The following is a 25,626-nucleotide window of genomic DNA, read 5'->3' as shown; positions in this document are numbered from 1 at the left end:
ATGAGGTATGGTTACTTAACATATAATTGGGTTGTTGACCTATAACTGAAATAAGGTTGGATTTACATCCAGTGGAGAATACACAGCTCACATGCAGCACAAGCCTCAGTGCTAGAGACTTCAGAGATTATATGTATTCAGAATTCTGTAACAGAATTGGGCTATGTGGGACTACCAGGCACTGCACAAGTCGTGTATATTATGTAGGTGTCAATGCATCACATGTCTGTGTTTAATTACAGTGCTGCCTTTTACTTCTTCATTAAAAAAGACATTGAAAATAAATAGCCAGCTCTTGTGTCTCTGCAGATGTGTCAGCATGACCTACCAGTGTCTGCATGCCTTCCTGACATTTTTATTTATCTGCGCTACTACATGTGCAAGCATGTCACTCTAAAATATCCTTTTAGCTGTGGTATAACTAGTCCTAGAATACCCTGCGGCTGTCTGTTTCTTTAGTCTTACAAATCCAGGATTTGAAGTTATATCTTATCTTATATCCTTCTGCTCTCTATATTAAAAGTATTAGTTCATTGGTGTCCCGCATTCTAGTTAAGAAATGGCAACAGTGAGAATAATGTGTCATCGGATGTCTATGTCTGGAAACATCAATAAGTTATTATTGCTCTTAGTGTTTTTGTCCCATTATAATAAAGATGCCAAATATATATATTTATATTTATCACACATTATATAGTCAAATGAAAATGTCACATTGCAGGAACAAGACACAAGACATCTGACCATAAAATGGCCATAGATGGAAGTAGGGTGTTTGGTGAAGACATCTCTTCATTGGTGTCCTGGAGAAAAAGAAAATGTTCATTTCACCTTATATGTTAACCTACAAAACAGAAATAGAATTTGACTTCACCCTGTGATAATGCAATTAAACATACATTATTGTGCTTTGTAGTGCCATTTATTTAGAATGCAAACTCATTACACACTCGCCCTTTCTGTCAACATATTTGCACTACAGTCCACAACAACAACACACAAATTGTGCACTTTGGTGCGCTGTGTTGCTGAAAAAGTTGTAGATGCAGTTTTTGTGCATGAAGCTGTGCAGCTAGCCAACTTAAATAAACTGCATGAATACAGTGTAGCTCTGCACTGACAATGTGCACCCAAGTACATAGTAGCTCTTGGGAAAATGTAACTGTTCTATTTCTTTTATTATTCAATGTTTAACACAACCTTAAACCAATTCAAGTTAATAATTAAAAGCACAATGAATGACATTCCTCTTCATAACAGCTCCTAAACAACTAATCTGCTTTAGGACGGTAAAGCCTGCCTGGTATTTTATTTTCAGCTCTGGCTCATTTACCCAATGAAAGGCACACAAATAAAAAACAAGTGCTCCTCCATTCCCCTGACAGCAGGACATTGTCCCTTTAAATCAGCCATTGACAGATGGAGGCAGGCTGCTCTCTGTAAAAGGAGATGGCAGTCACATGACTTCTGCCTTCCCCTACATGACATCATTGCTTTACCACCTAGGAGAATGATGCTGTGGATAGCTAAAGGTCTGGGCTAAGTGATGTTGCATTGCAGGTAAGAGTACACTGTGTGTATGTGACATATAAAATCATTGCTGTGCTATAATGGCATAGAGGATGCTGCTGGGCTTAACACTGCCTTTGTATGGGCAGCTGACAGCACAAATGCTGCCATATGGGCCGTGCAGCAGAAGGCCTATTGTGCACATAAAGCCTCTTTGTAATTCAGTAGCAAACTGCATCCATAATTCACTGCTATGATATAAGTAGAATGTTAGACATAAGGCAGACAAATATTCGTGATGTGTAAATATTGGCAGCGTCTGTTAATTAATGATTAATCCACAGGCATGCAACGATGAAGAATAGAAATCTTGGCTGGTAAATATTAGCTGTGTGTGGTAATGACATACAAATGTCCTTATTTCTAATGTTATAGCCACCAAGGTTTATACATACATACATATATATATATATATATATATATATATATGTGTATATACGGTTGTGACTATACCATAATATTATACATCATTTCATAGTTATGACTTTGCTGTATACAAACTGCAATACACTGTAGAATCTCTGTACTCTGCTAGTCTAATTAGTATGTGGCCTGGAAGATAATATACCCATTTTTACAGGCCATCTTGAAGTATACTGGTTACATACAGCAATAATGTAGGCTGGGTGAGTATTTCTGACATTGCAGTCTGTCTGTTCACATACAATGTGCATTTTGTATAAAACATAATACTCTTACGTGTTATTCTACATTACAGCTAACATCCTGCAGTCATTTATGTGGGTACTTCCCCCACCTCTTAGTTTGTAAGCTGTTTCAAGCAGGGTCCTCTCCTCCTGTGTCATTGTTTGTATCTGTCTGTCATTTGCTACACCTCTTAAATGTAATTTTGGGCAGCACCGTGGCTCAGTGGTTAGTGCAATGTCCCAGGTTGGAATCTCGGTCAGGACTCTGCATGGAGTTTGCAGGTTCTCCCCGTGTTTGCCTGGGTTTCCTCCCATGTTCCAAAAACATGCAGTTATGTTAATTGGCTTCCCCCCAAAATGACCTTTTACTGTATTAATGACATATGACTATGGTAAGCATTAGACTGCAAGACATGACTTTGGACTTTGTACAGCGCTGCTTAATATGTTGGCGCTATATAAATACTGTGTAGTATGTTGGTGCTATATAATAATAATAATTTATGAATATTCTGTATTCTCCTACATTCCAATGATTTATCTTTATAAAATATTATATACCCTATGATGACATTTCTATCATAAATGATAAATAAGTTACATCTTGCTTTTACACATATATTTATGACAAAACTAAACTTGCCAGCTGTGGGAGGTGGTGGGATTATGTGCAGAATACTTTGACATTATCCCAGTCCCCTCTCTTTCAGCACTGACAGACCTGTGCTCCTTGTCATGTTATCTCTCTTTCAGACTGGCTCTTTTTTATTTCAGCACTTGGGCGGTCATTGATGATATCATTTCTCTGCATATGTGTTGGAGTTACATTATCATGACACCTGGCTCCATTTTTGGAACATTATAGATTGCATGAACATGAGCACCACACTGCGCTGGCTACTAGCATTGTAAAAGAATGTGCAGAAGAGTAATCTTTGTCTGGAGATATCCAGAACTCGCTTCTACCAAAAAACATTCATCTGCTAGCATTTCGCTTTAGTTCCTACTCAAGGCTAGAATCACACTTTTGCGGTGTATTACCACGTGGTTGGCACCACAATGCACAAAAAATAGACACAGCCTTTTTCAGTACAGCTCAGAATATATAGCAGCGTACCATTTTACTGTAACATTTTACTGCATGCTACTGCAAAACACTCCTTGGCTGATCATTTGTCTCTTGTTCTGCCTGCCTGTATTTTGAGGGGTTTCGGCTTCTTCTGTTACACTCTCCATAATGATAAATAATTTAAAAATATATGAAAGCCACCTTGTATTGGTCAAGTGTCAAGTGTGCAGACCTTAAAAATGTTATTATTAAACATCAAATATGGAAGTCTGAACTGAGAAAGCAGCTATCATTGCCTATAATAGATATATTACCTCTGGGTGGACTGAACCCATGAAGTTCCTAAGTAACTATAAGTAAATTTTAGGCTGTGTGGTCAAGCCTAATACCTTCCTACAATAAAGAAAAGGATTATATACCAAACCCAACTGAATTTTTGTTTCATATCAGCTAAATATATTCCAGGCATATTAAAGGAAAAAGTGGTCAAAATGATACAGTTTGTTTTCAGTGTGAATCAGCTATGGAGTAGAAAGGACTGTTTACTGATGAAGAGAACCTCACACTCTGTGGGTAAGCATTGGTCTCTCTGCAGAGAACTGTCACTCCCTACTGAGTCAAACTTAAAGCTCTGCAATCAGCAAAGTTTTGACTCATCAGAGGAGAAGAGTCCGCTTCTTAAGCATGCTGGCAGAAAACATTGAGTGTTGCTTTTTAAACCAGTCATGGTGTACTCGGATGGAACCATGACGGCCACATCTGCACACAAGTGGCTTAGTTCTAACTGCATGTATACAAATAGACATCCTCAGTGGTAGTTGCTTCTGTCGGTGCAGTAAGGTCACTGCCATTAATCTTCTCAATCCTGAAACAATCTTGTTGATTTCTTCCTCCCATTGCTGGCACATCTATGACAAGCTGATTCATAGCAGTAGTACCCTAACTCCCTGGCAGTAATCCTGAGTGTGGCTCCGGGTTAAGTTTCATTACAAAAAGTGGGAATCGAGGGCTTACCTGGTCCTCACGAGCCCATGGCGTCCGCTTGGTGATGCCCGGCATCTTTGTCCCGTTGGTGATGCCCGGCATCTGTGTCCCCTGGCCTCGCGTTCTGGCGTGTGAATGTTGGAGATGCGAGGCTGGGGGATGCAGATGCCAGGTGGGCATGTGACATGTGTGCGGGTGTTGTGTGTTAGGTGGCGGGACTGGCGGGAAATTTAAAATAAGTATTTGAGTAAAATACTAAATTATTCATAGCGCCAGGGAGCTTAATGCACAACTGCTGCCAACACTTTCCACTTTAAATACAATTGAGTAGAAGTTAGAAGAAGTATGGTGGGAACTCCCACACACCATGAACTCCCCTTGCAGGTGGTCACCATGGGCACATCCAACTCCCTTCAGGAATTTTAACGTGCGTGGTAGTTCTGAAAGACAATTGTCATATCACAGCTCTCTTGCATCCTAGACAGCAGCTGTGAAAACTTATTATAATGCCAGTATAAAAATGGCTCTAAAATCTGACATGAGCAAATATTGATATAATATATAATAAGAGGCATGTGTATTTATTACTAAACCTTGGGGGGCTTTGTGTAGTTTATCAAGAACTTTGTAGCAATTTAGTACAATTAGTCACATCTGTGCAGGAACATCCTGTAATAAAAATGGTATTTATTTTTTCCCTTGTCTTGTATCCTCCCCCTGTAGTTTTCTTCGGGTAGTCTGTAGTCCTTTATAGCTCTGCCCTCTGCACAGGCTATGTACAGTCCAATGATGATATAGTGAAATTTGTAGATTTACAAGGTAATAACTGCAGTTGGTATGCACACACAAGTTAATTTATATCCCCACTGAGATTTCAGGAATACATGCAAACCAAAGTTTTCATGCCTAGAGTTCAGCTTTAAAAAATGTCTCTAAAAAAAGTAGGAGGGTTACTTAACTGTCCCGCCGCCTGAGCCATTGATATTCACCCTCTTGAAAATCTAAGCTTGCAGAAGAATCTGTAGCATCTGACATTTTCAGGAGCAAGAAATGCCTCTTCACTCCATCAGCTTCTACTTAATGTAGCATTCAGCAGTGATGTGGCAGCCGGTGGGATGAATCATAGGGCCCAGCAGGGGACACACTAACTTACATGAAAGGGTATCCATAGCTCCTGAACAAAGTGAAGGTTTACCAGGCAGGTAAGCATTAGTAATCTTTTTTTTACAGATGGGCTCTATGTCAGTTTTGTTTTAGCAACAAGGCCCATATACCAAATCTCAAAATACTTTTTTAAAGTTTATGTACTGGAGCACACAGCTCCAGTGATTTCCATGGAACATGTTTTCATCAGAGGAGGCTAGAGGTCTACAATGAAGTGCCTGCAGTAACTTTCATTAAATTATAATTCCATTTCAGTGCTGCAGTCTCTATGGGACCCTTTAGCCCTGACAATTCCAGTAGTGTTTGATTCCTGTATCCATGGTGCTAAACATGGTTCCATCCCTTGTCCCTTCCTGTCCTGTATTGGCGTTGGAGTGGGGAGAATGAAATGGGTGCTTTGTGGAACTATCTGACATTCCTGGAAGTGTCAAATTCTGAAATGGACAGAGTGGCATTTAGAAAACAATACACTTAACAGACATTTCATTTCACACATCATACTTCAGTTATCATCAATCTACAAACTATGCATTTGTAATGCTTTAGAGTTCAATAGTCATGCTAGCTAGAGAAATTTTTCTGTCCACTAAACTGTTCTGTGTGATGTAAGGATATTGTGATAAATGAGGGTAATCTGTTATCCTGTTTTATTTTTTAGGGCACTTTATACTGACATGGGATTCCTGTTCCTATATATACTGCATTTATGGAAACAGTAAAATATTTGCCATCATCCACTTTGTCAATTCTGCGATTCTGCATTAGCAGGGTGCTTAAGAAGAAGTGAACAGATCATTACAACGTACTAACAAAAGGTAAAACCAGATTAAATGCCTATTTCTTCATGGAAGAGTAACTATTTAATAAAATATCCAATACAGTATACAGTATGCTCTATTAGCATCCTGCTGTATTGGGATTACTAGATTGTAAGCTCTTCGGGGCAGGGTCCTTTCCTCCAGTGTCTCTGTCTGTATTTGTTTGTCCTTTAATGTTATGCAACCCCTATTTAATGTTCAGTGCTGGGTAATATGTTGGCGCTATATAAATCCTGTTTATTATTATTATTATTAATAATAATAGTAATTGGGACAGGGTCATCATTTACTACTAGGCACCCAGCAGTTTTTATACTCACTATATTAGTTTTGTTGGAATTATTAATATCAGATAGAATAAAGTTTTCCTTTAAGAATGGCAGAAGAGTAAACTGTTGTTTTGTTTTCATTGCTTACCTTTCCTTACTATCCTGATAATTTCCTTAGTGGGGACACAGACAATAAAGGAGGTTCATCATTTTATTGAAAAGTGAAAATATAACTTTGGGTCATTCTCTCTCCTTTTTCCAAGCATCAGTTCACTGCTCCAACTAATATCAAACAGCTATAATATTGTTATTGTCACTCCCCTTATCAGCTTATTAGTGGAAAAGATGGAGGGAATTCCCACTAGGTCAGATCTTGGCAGGCAAAGTCTCCGGGCAAAATCTGAAAAGGTGCAGGTATGATAGGCACAAAAGCCATTCTGACGCAAACTAAAGCCTATAGACAGGTCATTAAACATGTAAAGCTTGTGTATCCTCTTAGCCTTGCCTAAATAGCATAAATGATAACTGAATCCAAAAAATGTTGTTTTGCTAGTGTTTTCATCAAACACTATTTCTCTATGTTATACCCCCAAGGTATAAGATGGTCAGCAAAACCTAATTTAATTTTTTTGTGTCTAGCAAGATTTGTAACTTTCCAAATGACTGGTAATATAGGCTACCATTTTTATCTCCACAAAAACTTATAAAGACTCTAAAACTTCCCTATGTTATCTACAAAATCCTAATTATTCATATAGATAATATTCATTATTATCACTAGTGCACTGTAGTGAGATAACACTTTAGTTCTCCTGTTAGCAGTTACTTAATGTCAGTAAAAAAGTAAGGGTACCAACCTGATTATGCTATCTAGTTGGGAAGTTTGTTTTACCTACAACTGTGTCTACGGGGCGCCTCACCTCTTTATTCTAAACTCTTATGAATATATATTATAACTCTACTGAACAATATTTGGATTTTTTTCCCACACAAAAGACAATTTATTGCAACATTATTACTAATTATTTATACAGAACTGATTTATTCCTCTGTGTTTTAAAGAGTGACTTGTCCCGGAGGACCCTAAAATCGATTACTCTCACACATTAGGGAACAGACGTGCACAATTTATAAGGCAAACTTAGACAGAAGGCAATTAACCTATTTGTGGCCTGTGGGAGGAAAGCATAGCACCTGTAGTAAATATCACAAACACAGGTATGTCATAGAAATTCTATCCACATAAGGCTTGGGTTGGAACCGAGCCAAGGACCCTATTGCCACCTTGTTTAAAGCATCTGATCTTAATGAGCCTTCAGTGGGTTATAATGTCATGTATACATTGCTAGCAAATACAACTGTTATCTGCAAGCCTTAACCAGTAATGCAGAACAACTTTGCCATGGCCAGCTAGACATGGCTATAATTACATTGTGCTATATTAGACCCCCTATGACCTGACATTTGAATTTTCTACAGTAGGAGTTAAAGAATGTCAGTGCACCTCTAATATAATAATGTCCTTTTTTTAATATTAGTAGAAGAGTGATGCTGTATCATTCAGGATGAGCAGGAACAGTTTATTATGAACTGCTCTATTTTGGTCACTATGACAGGCATTTCTGCTGTACAATCCGGGTGCTATATGTGGCTGCCAGCTGCTCCTGTGTATAACTGGAAAGCCTCCATCAGCTCAGTAATAGTGCCTGGGTTATTGCTGCCTTGTCCTATGACACCCCTACTATTACCATGCTGCATCCCTAGTAAAGTATGTGGCCTGTGCTAGCCGTGGTAGCTATACAAGTAGTGCTGAACTCCACAGGGCATATTGCAATGGGTATATGCCATCAACAGCAAGCAGGAAAAGAATAGACTTGCTGTAGGTTCCACCTACACTGAATGGGATAAAAGTTTGGTTTGACATGGATAAACATAAAATGTAATTATAGTTATCATATTCCTCACTTCCTCAGGCTTTCTCCCTACTGCAGGTCCATCCCATTCTCTTTGCTGCTCTATCAGTTGCAGGCTTTTATTGCCATGTACAACCACACTGTAAGTTAAGACATCAAAGGCCAACCACATAGACAAGGCATCTCTGGCTGCTGGGGAAAGCAGGGAGAAGGTAACTAAAGCTGATTTCTGTTTCTGTTCTTTGGAATGCTGGGATGTCCCTCTGTAAGTGTCATATTGTATCCCTCAAGCTTAGTTTAGTAAATCCGACTTTGCCTAATATCATTCACATATAGTAACTTTACACAACCCCTGGTTGCTAGGCCCACTCTGTAGAGGGAGCCCCAACTTAGCCCCCTGTCATTCAGTTCTCAAATGCCATGACTTTAGTTAGCAGTACAAACTCTGGCATTTAATAGTTATTATTATTATTATTATTATTAATAATTATAAACAGGATTTATATAGCACCAACATATTACGCAGCGCTGTACATTAAATAGTTGCAAATGACAGACAAATACAGACAGTGACACATGAGGAGGAGAGGACCCTGCCACGAGGAGTTTACAATCTAGGAGATTGTTGTAAACTAGGGAGAATTCTTAGTGCTTTGAAGGAGTGGGACTTACAGCCTTTGACTAGGATCCAAGGAGCACACGGAGTGATTTGAAGACTATTGCAAGAATCTATACGTTCTACAAGTTCATTTTTTTAATATATTAGTCTGGTAAACATTTTAAAAAATATGTACAATACCACCTACCTGATAACAAATATTAGTATGCAATAGTTCATATACCGGTGCTAAAAAAAAACCCATACAAATATACAGAAAAACTCTAGGTTCCATTTTCCTCACTCTTTTGATTTTTATAATATTAATATGGACCCCCTGTGCTTACAGCACCACTGGTGTATTGAACGGACTCATTTGCTCCAAGGGGTTGGCAGTTCTATGAACCCGTTAGCTTGTTTAGATGCTATGCAGCCTAACCACTCTATGCAGGGACATAGACAATGGTAGAAATAATAAAATACAATTTCAAATGGCCCATTTGGAAGCCATTCTGCTACCATGTAACATACCATAAGGATTAAGGTTGAACTGAAGGTCTTACCCTTAAAGATCTGAGAGGTAACATCTGATACTAATTACATCTGATATAACTTTTTTATGCTGTCTTACATTTTCAATGAACCAACAAAATGTTTATAGGTTAGAGAGTATGTGATTAATTAAACATCAAAAGCTGTATATACAAAAAATAAAACGTTGTTATATACACACTGACAATACAGCACAAACTGAAGAATACACTGTTTATATAAGGCTATTTAATAATGTAAATGCTTTTTGATTGTAGAAGCCAAGATGGTTAATACAGGAGAGATAAATGGTTCCAGCAACCTAATGGATTTCCTTGATGAGCCGATTCCAGATGTTGGGACATATGAGGACTTCCACACCATTGACTGGTTAAGGGAGAAGTCACGGGACACAGACAGGCATAGGAAAGTAAGAGGACATGTTCTTCATATTTTACTTGTATCACCTCTGCACTGAAAACTGATAATCACATTAGACAAAAGTTAGACAAAAGGACTGCGGCAAAGCAAATTACCAGCTGATAATGGATTTTAGTTTAGTGGAGCTTAACTATAGTTGGCTATATGTGGCAAATTTGACAATTTTAGATACATAAATCTGCTTTATTGTATTCAGTATGATCTAGAGCAGCCTTTCTCATCCTTTTTAGCACTGAGGAACCCTTGAGATAGTTTTCAGGACTTGGGGAACCCCTACTAAAACCATATGAGGTCAATGTACAAATATTCTTTACATTTGTGTTCAGTGGAAATAATTCCCCTCTTACAGATAACTTAAAATAGCTTTAGTGTCATGCTAATAAATAATGAATAATGGTAGGTCAATTGGCCAAAGCTTAAGGAACCCCCTAGCTACCTCTGGAAGAACCCAAGTGTTGCACAGAACCCTGGTTGAGAATTCATTATTTAGAGGTTTTTATAAATGATAAGATACTGCTGTATTGTCAAATCTGGAAATTATCAAATATGGTTGCATTTTTAAACTCATTTTCTTGTTGGCCATAGGCTCCATTTACATGTTTAGCACTTATGGTCCAAATTGTTGTTTCTCAACCAGGGTTCTATAGGACCCCAGGGTCCCTCCAGAGGTTGCTGGGGGTCGAGCAATAAGCAGTTTGTGACTCAAGTCAGTTTAACTGATATCAGTGATCTTTTTAGCTATCTGTAAGGGTGACATTCTTCCCACTGACCAATTCACTAATGTACTATGAGCTGTGGATATAGTAATTATCAGGGGGTTCCCCCAAGACTTGGTAGTTATTTAAAGGGTTCCCCCATGAAAAAAGGTCAAAGAACACTTGTCTAAATGTTTCAAGCCAATCCACTCTTTAGAAAATATATTTAGACTCTAAACTCCATTTTAGTCTGCTGTATTGCAAAATATCTGTCCAACAGGTGAAAAAAATATCAATTTATCCAGCAGAAATCTATTGTGTATCTCAGGGAATGTTGGGAGGAGGGAGGTGTTCCTGTCCTATGGTGACAACATTGCACCTCATATATACAGTACAGTTACTGAACCTTGGTACATTTGTGCAGCAAGAACCCCAGACCATAAAAAAGGAAATAAAGCTTGAAGAATAAAACAAATTATGTTTCTACATTTCAGGACTGCTAAACTACAAAATTTAAAAGAACTTGTTTTCTCAGGTGAAATGCATTCAGGTGAAATGCCTGGGGATGATCTTATCTATAAGAAACAATATCAACTGCTGAGGAAATTCATTCAAAATGATTTGTTTTTTGTGATAAGTATTGATTGGCCAAAAAAAGCTGCAGTATGTTGATAAAATTCTGATTACTTCCTAATGATCAAGACCCCAGATCAAAACTCAGAACGTAATTTCATGTTTTGTTTTACATAGCCTGATTTGTAATATATTTGTTAATAACAGGATCTCATTATAATAACTGTCTTCTAGATCACAAGCAAAAGCAAGGAGTCAATATGGGAATTCATCAAGGGACTCCTAGAGGCCTGGTCAGGATGGGTTGTCATGCTGCTAATTGGACTCTTAGCAGGTAAAGTCATTTATCATTGCATTGTATCCCACTGCTTGTATTTCAATGTATTAGGTACTCAAGTAAAGTAAAAGTTAGTTTAGGTACTCAAAGGAACACATTTAAAAATAAACAATACTTATAACATAGTTTCATATTGTCAGGTTGAAAAAAGACATAAGTCCATCAAGTTCCACCACTAGGGAAATAAACATATTCCAGATATAAAACCCTCTTAGACATAGTTGGTCCAGAGGAAGGCAAAATAATCCTGGTACAATCTGCTTGAACAGGGGAAATAAATCCTGATTCCATAAGGCAATCGGATGTTCCCTGGATCAACAGTCACTGTTATTTTTACTATAAATCCTTAATACCCAGGTATATTCTGTGCTTCTAGAAAAGCATCCAGCTTTTTCTTAAAGCAATCTATAGTAGTTGCTGAAACTACTTCCTGAGGGAGCTGATTCCACATTTTCACAGACCTTACAGTAAAGAATCCCTTCCTTATCCAGAGCTTAAACTTCTTTTCCTCCAGACGCAAAGAGTGCCCTCTTGTTCTTTGTAATGATCTCTAAGTGAATAATGGGGAAGCGAGTTCTCTATATGGACCGTCTATATATTTATACAGGGTGATCATATTCCCCCTTAAACATCTCTTCTCAAGGGAGAATAGACATAACAATAGCATATATCTCTGATATCTGTAAATAGCCATAAAGAAAATAGTTTCATCCCTTCCTGAAACAGAAGATCATTCAAACCTCCAAAGACCAAGGGGCATCTCATAGGATGTAGAGATAGATTGTATATAATGGATGAATAGCCTTGGGCTTCTGGGCACCAGAAATGAACTAGTAAAATTAAGGATGTGTGTGATGATGTCTTTGTTTTTGTTCTGTAATTTGTGGCACTAAAACTGGAGGGGTTCCCTGAAGATCTGAAAGTTATTTCAAGGGTTCGCGCATGGTAAAAAGGTTAAGAAAGTTTCTTTAAACTGTATATACCCAATATGATCTGCAGTATTTTAATGTTCCTCTAGATGTCAGTGTTTCCTTTATCAATGACACATTTCTCTGTTCCATAAAATGTCTATATACCCAAACCAACATTATGAGTCATTTACATAAATCTGCTGAACAGACAAAAAATGGTAAAGTAATAATTTTGCTATTTTTACATATTTAAGTTAACTTTTTTTATTAAAGCAGAAATTATAAATTGGCATGTGTCAATCTTTTGAAAAATAGCTAATTGTCCTGCCAAGTTAACAGGAATCTGTCACTTGTCATAAGAGTTGGTGTGAACTCCTCTGCCATTATGCCACCCATAAGTAGTTAAATGAAATAAAACTTTCTTTATCATTCATCCAATATAGCTCCAGAGAGAATCTCTCTATAGATATCAGAGATGTTAAGATGTCATCCTAATCTCTCTGGCTTCAATATGATGGGTGCCTTGCATTGCATTATTATTATTTTTATTATTATACAGTATTTATATAGCTCCAACGCAGCGCTTTACGGAGTTCATAGTCATGTCACTAACTGTCCCTCAAAGGGGCTCACAACCTAATGTCCCTACCGTAGTCATATGTCTTTCATACAGTCTAAGAGGAATTTTGGGGGGAAGTCAATTAACCTAACTGCATGTTTTTTGAATGTGGGAGGAAACCGGAGTACCCGGAGGTAACCCACATTGAAAAGGGTAGAACATGCAAACTGGCAGAGATTTGAATCTGGGATCTAGCATTGCAAAGGCGTGAGTGCTAATAATCTCTTACCCACTGTGCTGCCGGTGTGTTACCTGAATGTGTCACCTATTCTTATCTTGCAGTGATATAGCTTTCAGGAGAGTGTTTTTGTAGTAGAGCATTCACCTAAGCCAGGGCTGTCAAACTCTGTGGATCACCAGGATCTGCATACAGTTGTCATTAATATCTAACATACAGCACAAAATAAAGGAAGTTAAGATTTAGAGCAGGGGTGTCAAACTCAAATACACAGAGGTCCCAAATTAAAAACTTAGACCAAGTCGGGGGCCAAACTTGAAATTTATTGAAAAAATTGAGGACGTTTACTACTTCATCCATAACTAACAAAAACAAACCCCTCTACACACACTTTAGTGTGTTGTTCATCCTCTCACATTACAAGTTTGTCTGACACTAAATATTACACTTTGCAGTCTCTAATGGATTGAAACAAACACAATTCCCCCGGTAGTCAGGCACCATGTGATAATTGCCTAGGCTTTGTGTCACATGATGGGTGTACAGGAATAATGTCTGTATATTGCATGTTTTGAAAATGATCATGTTGGGTGGTAACACGGGTGGGCAGGCGGGCAGATGTTTTTCATTTTCAGAATTTGGGGGGGGGGGGGGGGAAAAAAAGGACCTTGAGGGACCCCTGGTTTAGAGAGTCAAAACATTTTTTTTCCAAACTCTAGCCTTGAGGACTTGGTGCCCCTTGTGGACTTGCTCACCAGCCTTTTGTAGACATGATTTTCTTAATCCAGCTAATCAATCCATAGTTGTGTTTAGCCATATGCAGGAGAATAGCAATTACATACAAGTGACCACCAGTAACTGAATATGTGTTGGTGGTCCTTATTTAATCATATGGTATAAAGAACTGCAATCAGTCTATACATTTCAAACAACTGGGTATCAAGAACTGATGTTTTGCAAGGCTCTAATTCTCCCTGTGTTTTGTGTTCAGGTACATTGGCGGGTGTTATCGACTTAGCTGTGGACTGGATGACTGATCTAAAAGAAGGAATATGTCTGGAAGGCTTTTGGTACAGCCATGAACAGTGCTGCTGGACTTCCAATGAGACCACATTTGATGACAGGGATAAATGTCCCAAATGGCAGAAATGGTCGGAATTGATGATCAATCAGGGAGAGGTAAAGCAGTGTTTTTCAGAACATAGTGCTGGATGTAGTCAACATTCCCTTTGGGTTGCCAAATGGTTCACATAAAACTTCTAGCGATCTTTATTTTTACCGTAGGTTAATTTGCAATTGCCTGTACAGAGGATTATTTTGGCCAACTTCTTAGGGAGGAACACAGTTTTATTCACCGCAGAATCTTGGAAAACATACATTTACCAGCATTCTGGTATTTTTCCAAGGCTGAATGCTTCAGTGTTTGGAGGGAACTTGTTGATTAGACTTCCTGTTCACTTTTCGGTTTTAACTGTTCTTAAGTTCTGAAGTCAAACAGCCTAAATAGTGACCCAATAAAGCAGTTATTGAAAATTAGACCTAGTAATGTGCTTGGGGAGGAGGTCAAGGCAATTATCTGACTTATATTTATAAATCCTTTATAAAGTGAGCAGTTAATATAAGTAAAGAATAGGTAGTAAGTAATCTGTGTTCCTGGTGATTCTCCCTCTTTAGTTTTTACAGTTGTCTGAGAAAAAGCAACAGCAGCAAGTAATCTAGCCATCAATTGAGGCCATGTCCTGGGTAGAAGACAACCCCGCTATTGTGTCCAGTGGTATCAGTTGTTGGGTGCCACAGGTCCTAGGCACTATTTTATGGGATCGGGGTGTAATGTCTAAACAGGCATGTAACAGGAATATGGTGTTGGAGCAGGTGTAAGAAGGAGATACGGTGTCAGAACAAGTGTAAGATTAGGGTTCTGTGGTAAAATTGGTGTACAAGGGGTACAGTGGTGGAACAGGTATGCAAGGGGTGCAGTAGTGGGGCAGGTGTGCAGGGAGTGCAGTGGTGCTACTGGGATGCAGGGGGTGCAGTGGTGAGACATGTGTGCACGGGCTGTAGTGATTGAATAGGTGCACAGGGGTGCAATGGTGAGACATGTGCAGTGGGGTGTGGTGAATAAACAGATGTGCAGGGGATGCAGTGGTGGGACATGTGTGCAGGGGGTGCGTTGATTGAACAAGGAGTGCAGTGGTAAAACAGAGATTTGCAAGGGGTGAAGTGATGTAAAAGTTGGACGAGAATTACTCTCAATACATAAAAAATATTGTGAACGAAAGTAAATGTTCTCACTGCAGCTAAAAAGGTAGGGAAACCTTTTATGGTGACATTTGTATTATTATATTTTCATTTTTTTATGGGGTATTGCTAGGTCGACTCCTAAAAATCTGTACCCTGGAAATATCTTTGTTAAAGACAAATAATGACTTTTTTTAAGTATACTTTTTTTAATGTAGGAAATCACATTATTTATAAAGCATTTAGTAACATTGACTGCTGAAGAGTCTTTTTGGGTCCATGTGTTAGAAATAATTATTGTTTATGGTTCTATAGAACAATCAAAATATATATCACAAGTATCAATGTAATATTGTCATTTTGTGATAACAACTTTTCCTTTTAAAGGTTTGGGGACAAAAATAACATCGGACTGATGAACACTACTGTACTTGTTACTGACCGTGAAGCTTCAGTTCACATTAAGCAGTTTTATGCAGTGACAATGCCTCTAGTATTTAGATGAAAGATGGAAGAGTGCAATGACTATTAGAAGACTGAACCTGACAGGCCTTTTGAATGATCTGCATCCTGCTAGCTTGTATTATGTTCACTTTATTGGCAGCTTACTTGATAAAATATATACCTTGGCATAGCAGCATGTATGTTACAGTGATGTTTAGTAATGAATCCATCAAGGCACTCAGAGAGAACCAAGCTATTCTAGAGCATGACGGAGAAAGATAGCATGAGACAGAGGAATCAGCTGCTGTCATTGTGTATTATATCTTTTGAATGTATTCTCTTTAAAAGAAGATATGACTAGATAAAAATATGGGAACTGTAATTGTTGAAGCAAGGTCAGATGTCACCTAAAGTCTGACACGCTGCTACGAACTTTACACACTGTCTCCTAGATTCTGATTGTGCTGTGTGTGAGGTTAAGCTGCTTAAAGCAACAAAACCATCAGATTTCAGGATACCGCTGCCATCACAGCTAAAATGTCAAGATCAAACAAAGCAGTAAAGACTTAATATTTAGTTTCCAGCAGCAGCTTAGCTGGTTTATTAAAATCTATGGTTAAAGCTTCCATCTTAAAGATTCTCATATTGGTTTTATACCATTTAATACAGAAATCACAGAGTTTAGGTGCTATTGATAACACCACCCTTTTACTACCCATAATTGCTGAATCAATTGCATAAAATTCTGATTTGGGTCCCAACTGTGTTGCAAGACCAGAAAGGCATCCTAAGATGGTAAAATGTTTTGAGACTCCAACCAGCCCTTGTTCAACTCTCTGATCAGGAGCAAGATAGGTACTCCCTTCCCACAAACAGATAGAGAATAATTATCTTAGCTATTTCTTGGCAACTGTTACATGTGGCTGTAATAGGTGTACAGAGACTATAAGGGACCCTAGATGGTAAAATTTTTTGGTTATCCTCTAATATTTGTAATTTTGAAAATTCTTTTAGAGACTCGTGTACATGAGTGTATTTGCCAACATTCATGAACAATTACTTGCCCCTTCTGCCGAGAGCATGGTGAGCTTTTCTTTTGTAAACCCTCTGGGTTTGTGTGGCGTTGCTTTATAAAGTACACCTGGCATCACAGCTAGTAATCATGTATGTAATGTAAATTGGTGATTCTAAAAAAAATGCCCCCAGCTGATCCCTAAAACCAACATAGGCCACATACCTAAAGTTTATTGGAGCAGCACATAGCATTAGGAAAAGTCCAAAGTGTCTTCCATCATGCAGACATTTCCAAAATCAGTATTTGCTTACTGTAGGACTTTCTGATGGTTCTTGGTGGGTTTTCAAAGGTGTTATCAACCAGCATGTCAACTTATTTCTGAACTTTATACTATAATAGGTGTTCCTCAGAAAGCAACCCAAAAGGCCGGGGTCGGCAAACTTTTTGGACTACTAGGCCATTTCAGGAGGTCAAGAAGGCACACTAGGCCAGAAGAAACAAGGTGTCCAAAGAAAGGTTTTTTATTTAAAAATACAGTACGATCAATGGGAAACATGATGTTGCATGTTCTTAGGGACAGATACAATATCAGGTTCTAATGATGAGGAGTTCAGCAATAGAATGTCATTAAGGTGATTGTCAGTGAGCTGAGAGCGGAGCTTGTTCTTCGTCAGTCCATTCGGGGTTGAAGACACGGCGTTCAAGGTTAACCTTCTGGAGACTGGTAGCTGCACGTTGCTTCTGCTCTTTAGGCATAGTAATTGGGGTTACTGTGCGGTAACTCGATTATATTGCGGGAACTCGCGATAAAGCGGCAATTCAGTTAGGCCGGATGCAACAATAAATAACTAGGGGGGCATTAGGCCAAACTGGAATACTGACTAGGCTGTATCTGGCCTAAAGGCCAGAGTTTGCCGACCTCTGTTCTAAGTGATTGCACTGGATTCTGAAAGTAACTGGTCAACCAGGATCTTGAGGACCCTCAGGGTTCCTCCAGAGGTTCATTCAGCAGTTTGTTCCTCTCAGGTCAGTTTAAATGACACCAATGATCCTTTTGGTTATCGGTAAGGGTGGCATTCTTCCCAATGGCCAGCAATGTAAGTGGAATTCTTACTACTGACCACTATGCTCTCTGAGCTGTGAATATAGCAGGAGCTCTCCGAAAATCTGAATGTTATTTTAGGGGTTCCCCCATGGTAATCATGTAGAGGAGAAACGCTGGTCTGGAGAAAACTTCTGTCTGCAAATGTCAATGATTTCACCAGAGATGTTATTAACTATAAACTTTATGACTGGCAGACTTAAACATAGAGGTGGATATAATATACACTGTACACCTACAATCTATTTTATATTTCCACTGATATCAACACAATAGATCCATGTGAACTTTATTTTAAAGTCAGATTCTGTAAGCAGGAGTTTTCCTTCTAATCGGAGTGGCCTAATTGTAAAGTAGTGGAGAGGACTTAACTGCTAAGGTCTACTTTCAATATCCTAATCTTTTGTACTTTTTTTTACTGTTTTACAAAATGATTTTTTATTGTATGCATTTGGTGTATACGCATAATAAGCACATTCTTTGTATAGATGTTCTTTTCAATTAAGCATTCAAAAGCAAATTAACTACATTGTTCTCCCTCTTAAGTACCACATTATGCCAAGTCTGGCTGAAGAGGTAGTAACTCATTAAGGTTTAAATAGAATATTAAAAAGCTCTCTATATTCATTCCTGCTGAGGTCTCATTGGAGGTATTTCACATTGAATCTTAAAGACCAGCTCCATTGTACAGTGGGCTGCAAGAGGCAGCTACCAAGTGAAATCTTAGGTACTTACATTGCCTGTACTTAAAATAATATATTTAAAGAATGTACTAATGAATACAGAGTGGCATTCATTTGTGTCTTTGTGTCCTGTTTGGAAATCAGATTTACTGTACCATCTACTTTCACCTTTCAAATTTTGTAACCTTTGACAATTTTAGTTTAGCCAAATACATAATGATAAGAATTGGTTACAGGAAGTTTATGGAAGGAGGACGTTGAACCTTTTATAAGCGAGAGAACGCTGGACCCCTACAGAGAGAGAACACTGTTTCCACATAAAGAATAACAGCCATTCTCAGTAGCTTGCTGGAAGAGGATAGGCTTTTCTACACAGATTGTGTTTTCATTCTGAATTTAAACTAGCAGTTCTATTGTCTTTAAACTCGTTTTGTTATTTTCTCAAAACATCTGCATACTATGACCAATTCTGCTTAGCCTCAGCCTCCCTCCTTTCTCAACACCACTAGCCAAAATCAGACTATACAGCACAACTATCAATACCACTGTAATTTTCTGTGCCTTTGTTGTATGTGATGCTGTAATGCCACTGTTTCCTGTTATAATGCCACTTAATGGTTACTTATGACTGTAAAGCTGACTACCTAATATTTTCACTGTATTTTAGGGACCCAGCGCATATATTTTGAACTATTTCCTCTATATTTTGTGGGCTTTGCTTTTTGCTTTCTTGGCGGTGTCCTTGGTTCGAGTGTTTGCTCCATACGCTTGTGGCTCTGGAATTCCTGAGGTGAGATCCTAATGATAACTCCCAACATGTTAGGATAATTCTACTGCTCAAGACATTTGTCTTCTGCCTTCTTTTATCTCAAAAGTATAACATGATTGCATTGTTTAAAACGACTGCGTAAATTTGTCTTAAAGTTTTATGAGTTTTCCATGGATGAGCAAACTTTATTCAGACATTGCAATGAATTTCAAGAAAGTCTGACCTTGCACAGCTTTTGAAAGATGCTTATTACCGGTATATGCATTAAAAAATTAGATACCTCAATTTATATTCGATTGGTTTTATATTCAAGTATGATAGTTAAGATTCAAGCCTTCCAAAGATATTAGTATGCTATCTGCCATAAATAAAAAGTGCTACACATTTTTCTTTTGTTTGGAAAAACATCCAAGCCTCTGTCTTTTACTTTTTCCTTGCATTTAGATAAAGACCATTTTGAGTGGCTTCATAATAAGAGGATACCTAGGAAAGTGGACCCTTTTAATAAAAACAGTGACGTTAGTTCTCGTTGTGTCCTCTGGCCTAAGTCTTGGAAAGGAAGGGCCATCAGTCCATGTCGCCTGTTGTTGTGGCAACTTATTCAGCAGCTTGTTCTCCAAGTATAGCAAAAATGAAGCAAAAAGAAGAGAAGTAAGTTGATTTATGAAAGGAAAAATGTGAATTCATTATCCCCCATGAAAGTTCTGCCTTAACCTGGTGATATATTTGTGTCACAGGTGCTTTCGGCTGCAGCTGCAGTAGGAGTCTCTGTTGCTTTTGGAGCTCCAATTGGCGGTGTTCTTTTCAGTTTGGAAGAGGTACTGTGTGTTTTTTTTCTTAAACTGTTATTGTTCTGTAATTTGAATCTGATGCTGCTGACGTCAATGAAAAATTCCAAACTATTGTGCTTCTGCTTGCCTTAAATATTTAAAAAGACACACATATATATATATATATATATATATATATATATATATATATATACACACACACACACACATATGTTTTTATTAGGAGTACCAATGGGGGCTAACTGTAATTGATTTTCGTGTCCTCTAGAAGATCTACAAGTAAATTACAATACTAATAATTCTAAAAGCAATCAGTCTTCAGTAACCTCTGGGACACATTTGGACTTATTTAAGGAAAGAAAACGTTTAGTTTACTGTTTGTGCAGCTGTGTATTTGTAATCATGCCACCTAGCACTTGTTTGCATTGCAGAGTCTGAGTACCTCTGCTCTTCTACATTGGATGTAAATGACTTTATCATGAGAAACTGTAAACTAATGGTTATTCAATGGGGGCATTTAGAATCCTATGACAGTGACATATGACACAGAGAAATGTATACGTATAGCCAAGCGTGTAGCAGATGGGTTAGATTGGATTGGATTAGAGATAAAAAGACAAAATTATTACCAGAGAATAGTCCTAAACCAGAGGAGGAATTTGTAGGAGAATTACATGTTGGTAACTTTGAAGTACCCAGATATCCCTAGGATATGAGTCAGTATATTGATGCTACAACTAAAGGCAACTGATGTGGCCAAGTTAAAGGTTATTAGAATTACAGGGTGACGAAGTAGTTTAGTTTGTTATTTAAATGTTACTGTTTGTCAATGCAGTAGTCAATAATAGTACAAGGAAAGATCAGTTTTTTGTTTATTTGAAGTTGTGCCAACGTAGTAAATTTTAATGCTGAACTAAACCTGCCATACTCATCTGTCCACATTCCCGCATTTGGTGCCACCATCTTCTTCTTTCAACTCTCCCCGAAGATCTTCAGCCATCTTGATTAGCCAGGCCAGGGTGATTCATTCCAAGAATGCAGAGGGGAAGCCAGGACTGACAAGAATCCTTGCAACCTAAATTGAAGCTGTGCATGCACAGCTCAGCTTTTTTGACAGATAGCCAGAGCAATCAGGCATAGGCTTGTCCCCTCTGCAATAATGACCTCCCTGATTGTGGATTTTAGAAGTTAGACTTTCATGGGGAAGGTAGACAGGTTATCTTTCATCCAACTAACCACCTTATAGTAGTCTATTGGGTGTTTCTGTGCAGGTAAAAGAAGTATCTTGGTAAGTGTCGATCTGTGGAGGAGGAAGGTGGTTTACTTTATGTCAGGGATAGGGAGAAAATAGTATAGCTGTAATTTGTTTAAATGTACATTTTCCCTTTTTGCAGTCAATCTTAAGCTTACCTTTTATCTATAAATCAACTTCTGCTGGTTTATCTACTTGTAGTTAGTCACTTTCAACTGCACTTTTTCTTGCAATATTAAAGGCTTTTTTTAGCTTTTCCAAGCCTTTTAGTAGGTGTCAAGTGAATACCCCAGTATTTATATCCACACAGGTAAGACATACACCCTAACACAAGCATTAGTGAATGTGACAAGCTGGATATTGATTGTTCAAGAACAGGATGGGAGGTGTGAAAGTTGTGGGACCACTCTCCCATCCTGATCTTGATCAATAATCATCTGTGTGCAAAGGTCTTCTTTGTGGGAACCCTTTGAAATTTTAGTAAGATGGTGGCAGGTAAGATCAAGCTTTGAACGATTATGCATTTTCTCTGTTTTTCAGGTCAGTTACTATTTTCCTCTAAAGACACTATGGCGTTCATTTTTTGCTGCACTTGTTGCGGCCTTTACCCTAAGATCTATCAACCCATTTGGCAACAGTCGTTTGGTTCTGTTCTATGTGGAATATCATACACCATGGTACATGGCGGAACTATTTCCTTTCATCCTTCTTGGTGTCTTTGGAGGGCTTTGGGGAACACTCTTCATTCGCTGCAACATCGCTTGGTGTCGCAGGCGCAAGACCACCAGCCTTGGCAAGTATCCGGTGCTGGAAGTCATTGCAGTCACTGCAATCACAGCCATTATTGCTTATCCAAATCCATACACTCGGAGGAGCACAAGTGAGCTTATCTCAGAGCTGTTCAATGACTGTGGAGCTCTGGAGTCTTCTCAGCTCTGTGATTACATCAATGATCTCAACATGACCAGACCAGTGGATGACATTCCAGACAGACCGGCTGGTCCAGGAGTCTATACTGCAATGTGGCAGTTGGCGTTAGCACTTATTTTTAAGATCATCATTACAATATTCACATTTGGTATGAAGGTAAGTTAACTATTTTGTTATTTGCATTACTATTTTGATGGCTTTTACCAGGTAAAATGAAAATCTCTTCAATTATTGTGGCTCCTTATAACAGTAATACATTAGAGGGGCACATTTATCAATTCTGTCTACATTTTTGGGTACAAATTTTGATGCAGAAATCATTTTTGATGTGCAGAAGAAGTCATATATATAATGCAATTTAGAAAAGTAGATGCAGTCTCTATTAGTGACTTTACCAAATGTGCATGAATAAATTCCTAACATTTTACAATATGTAGCAAAAGTGTAATTTGTTTAAAACACTACCTTTAATATTTAAAAATGCAGTCCTTGAGCTCCAGGCAATCTGCTGTGTCCAAGTACACTCTTTCAAGGTCTTGCAACAATAGCGAACTCTTACTAATGCATGGTAATTTCACAGGCAATATTTTTAATAGCTGCTAAAGATTTCCTTTAACAATGAATTGGATATACACATGACGTGCTGAAATAAAAGCTTTAATATGTGAAAGAAATGGACAGACTGGATGGACCTCACAGCCTGCCATCAATATTCTATAATTTTATGACTATTTCTGTGCCTAATTCTAAGCCGTTATTCTTGTTAGCTCAGATGTTCTGTTTTTTGTTGTTTAAATTGATCAATTATTTAGCCTGTTTTTCTCATCTAGAACATGTTCTTCTTTATGTTAGCCTGTAGACTTGTTACAGGTGTGATTACTAGTTTTCATGAATATTTACCACTTCTTTTAAAAAGAGAGACCACCAAGAGACTCAGCTGCAGCAAGTCACATGGGAGCACTTTTCTAAATATTTAAATATCTACCATTAATAAAATAACATTCCCCCGTGATACAAGTACGTCTTTGATAGAAGTTTCAAGTATAAATATCCACTGGTTGTTGGGGAAGTACTTGAACACTGAATGTAGTTTTGGTCTATGTGATCTGTTTTGTGTAGTGGATTGAAATTTATTTTATCATTGTCTGATATAAGTGTGTCCACACTGAGTCCTTTGTTAAATGATTATAATATGTACATGAATGCAGAAGTATCTAATAACATAAGCTGGTTACATAAATAGGGTACTAGTATGGAGATATGACCACAGAATGTCAAATATATGGTCTAGTCTGAATCACTGGTTGTCCATCTGGCATTTTTAGATACACACACCCTAAAATAATATTATCCTTAAAATATTTTAGTGGAGAATGAATTCAGCATTTCCGTGCTGGAATATTTTAGAAATTAGCTGAACCAGACAAAAATCATAGCAAACTCATGGTCAAGGTCTCATGGTCAAGGTCATTTGTTCTTCAATGTTTTCTTTTACTCAAAGGGTAGCTATGCTTTCATTAAAAGAGAACTTCAACCTTCGCTTTAATTATAATTAATTCTGTGCTGTACTTTCCAAGATTCAGTTCTGTGGGAATGTTACAAAGGTATAGCTGTACCATTAGACACATTAGGCATTTTTATGCGTTAACACACTGTTTAATTAATGGAATTGTTATTGGACCTCAATGCATGAAGAAGAAATGCTTCTTTACCAGTTGTTGGCCAAGAAAGTTCACATCTGTGCATTGTGGTTTGCTAAAACACATGTGTGTTGTAGGTTACTGGCTAGGTGCATTGGGATGCCATTTAAAATGAATTCCACCTCAATACACATAACTATGTTAGGTGCAACTGATTTTGAATTCTAATGCACCTAGCCAGTATACCACAATGCACATGCATTTTAGCACACCATAATGCCTCCTAATAAACCATATGTATGTTACCATGCATGCAAATGTGTTAATCAGTCACCACAAAGGCTCAGGCAGCATGGTGGTTCAGAAGTAAGTGCTCTGGCCTTTGCAGTGCTGGATCCCAGGTTTGAATCTTGGCCAGGACACCATCTGCATGGAGGTCGCAGGTTCTCCCTGTGTTTGTGTGGGTTTCCTCCCACATTCCAAAAGCATGCAGTTAGGTTTATTGGCTTCTCCCCAAAAATTGACCTTAGACTGTAATAAAGACATATGACTATGGTATGGACATTAGATTGTGAGCCCCTTTGAGGGACAACTAGTGACATGACTATGAACTTTGTACAGCGCTGTGTAGTATGATGGTGCTATATAAATTCTGTGTAATAATATTAGTCAAAGATTTTAACCCCCTCTGCTTTGCTTGAATTGAGGTAGCTTCAACAATAAAAGTTTACAGGTCTACCTACTTCAAGTCAAGTACAACACAGGGACCCAGTAAGGCACAATATTAATGCACCTAAAGGAGCACTTTCTACACAGCTGTATCTTTGGAAGACCCACATATATGTATATATCATTTACACATTACACTTACCTCCTGCCGCCTGGGTTAGTACAACCTTTACATATGCAGTTTTACACTGTCCCCACCCTGCTGCTAGGAGAAGCCCAACCTGAACATCATTCCATATGGGTCACCCCGAGCAGTTCCCACCCTCTTTTTGGTAACTTGTATGAGACATCTTTATTTTACCTTTCGAGAACAAATGTGGCCTAATGGTGCCACATCCAGATGTTCTATATACCTAATTTAATTTACTAAAACAGACTTTAAAGCACATCTTTTACCAAATAACACCTTCCAAAACATTGTTTTGGAAAAACAACTTGTATGAGACTATACTGTGCCAGACAGTACAGTATCGATTGGATGTTAAAACTGAACTAAACTGAAAAAAATCTCACTCACTTTTACTTCCACATATACCTTGATCCCTCGCAAACTTTCCTGGATTGGGTCCTGTGCTGTCCTGTAAACCAACATCGTTCCAGTGCAGGGCATTGCCATCTTCTTTTATCTTCTGCCTAGGTCACCTGATCTTGCACTGTGGCAATAAAGACAGAAGGGGTGGAGCTTCACCTTTTTTCTTTCTTTCATTTTTTAAAAAA

The 25,626-nt window shown here is 38.1% G+C and overlaps 1 protein-coding gene across 1 annotated transcript in view; it reads left to right on the top strand.

Moving 5' to 3' along the window:
- The first annotated feature begins 1,408 nt into the window (after nt 1-1,408).
- CLCN4 (chloride voltage-gated channel 4) overlaps nt 1,409-25,626 on the top strand; it is a 39,984-nt gene continuing 15,766 nt past the window's right edge. Inside the window, exons 1-9 of the mRNA XM_072427367.1 lie at nt 1,409-1,560; nt 6,092-6,248; nt 9,841-9,992; nt 11,506-11,605; nt 14,308-14,495; nt 19,466-19,588; nt 20,012-20,218; nt 20,305-20,385; nt 22,151-22,696. Coding sequence (XP_072283468.1) covers nt 9,849-9,992; nt 11,506-11,605; nt 14,308-14,495; nt 19,466-19,588; nt 20,012-20,218; nt 20,305-20,385; nt 22,151-22,696 — 1,389 coding nt within the window. The 5' untranslated portion in view covers nt 1,409-1,560; nt 6,092-6,248; nt 9,841-9,848. The remainder of the gene's footprint in view (nt 1,561-6,091; nt 6,249-9,840; nt 9,993-11,505; nt 11,606-14,307; nt 14,496-19,465; nt 19,589-20,011; nt 20,219-20,304; nt 20,386-22,150; nt 22,697-25,626) is intronic.

The sequence above is a fragment of the Pyxicephalus adspersus genome, chromosome 1, assembly GCF_032062135.1.
Source record: "Pyxicephalus adspersus chromosome 1, UCB_Pads_2.0, whole genome shotgun sequence".
NCBI classification, from domain to species: Eukaryota; Metazoa; Chordata; class Amphibia; order Anura; family Pyxicephalidae; genus Pyxicephalus; species Pyxicephalus adspersus.
This window is presented reverse-complemented; position numbering and strand designations above follow the sequence as displayed.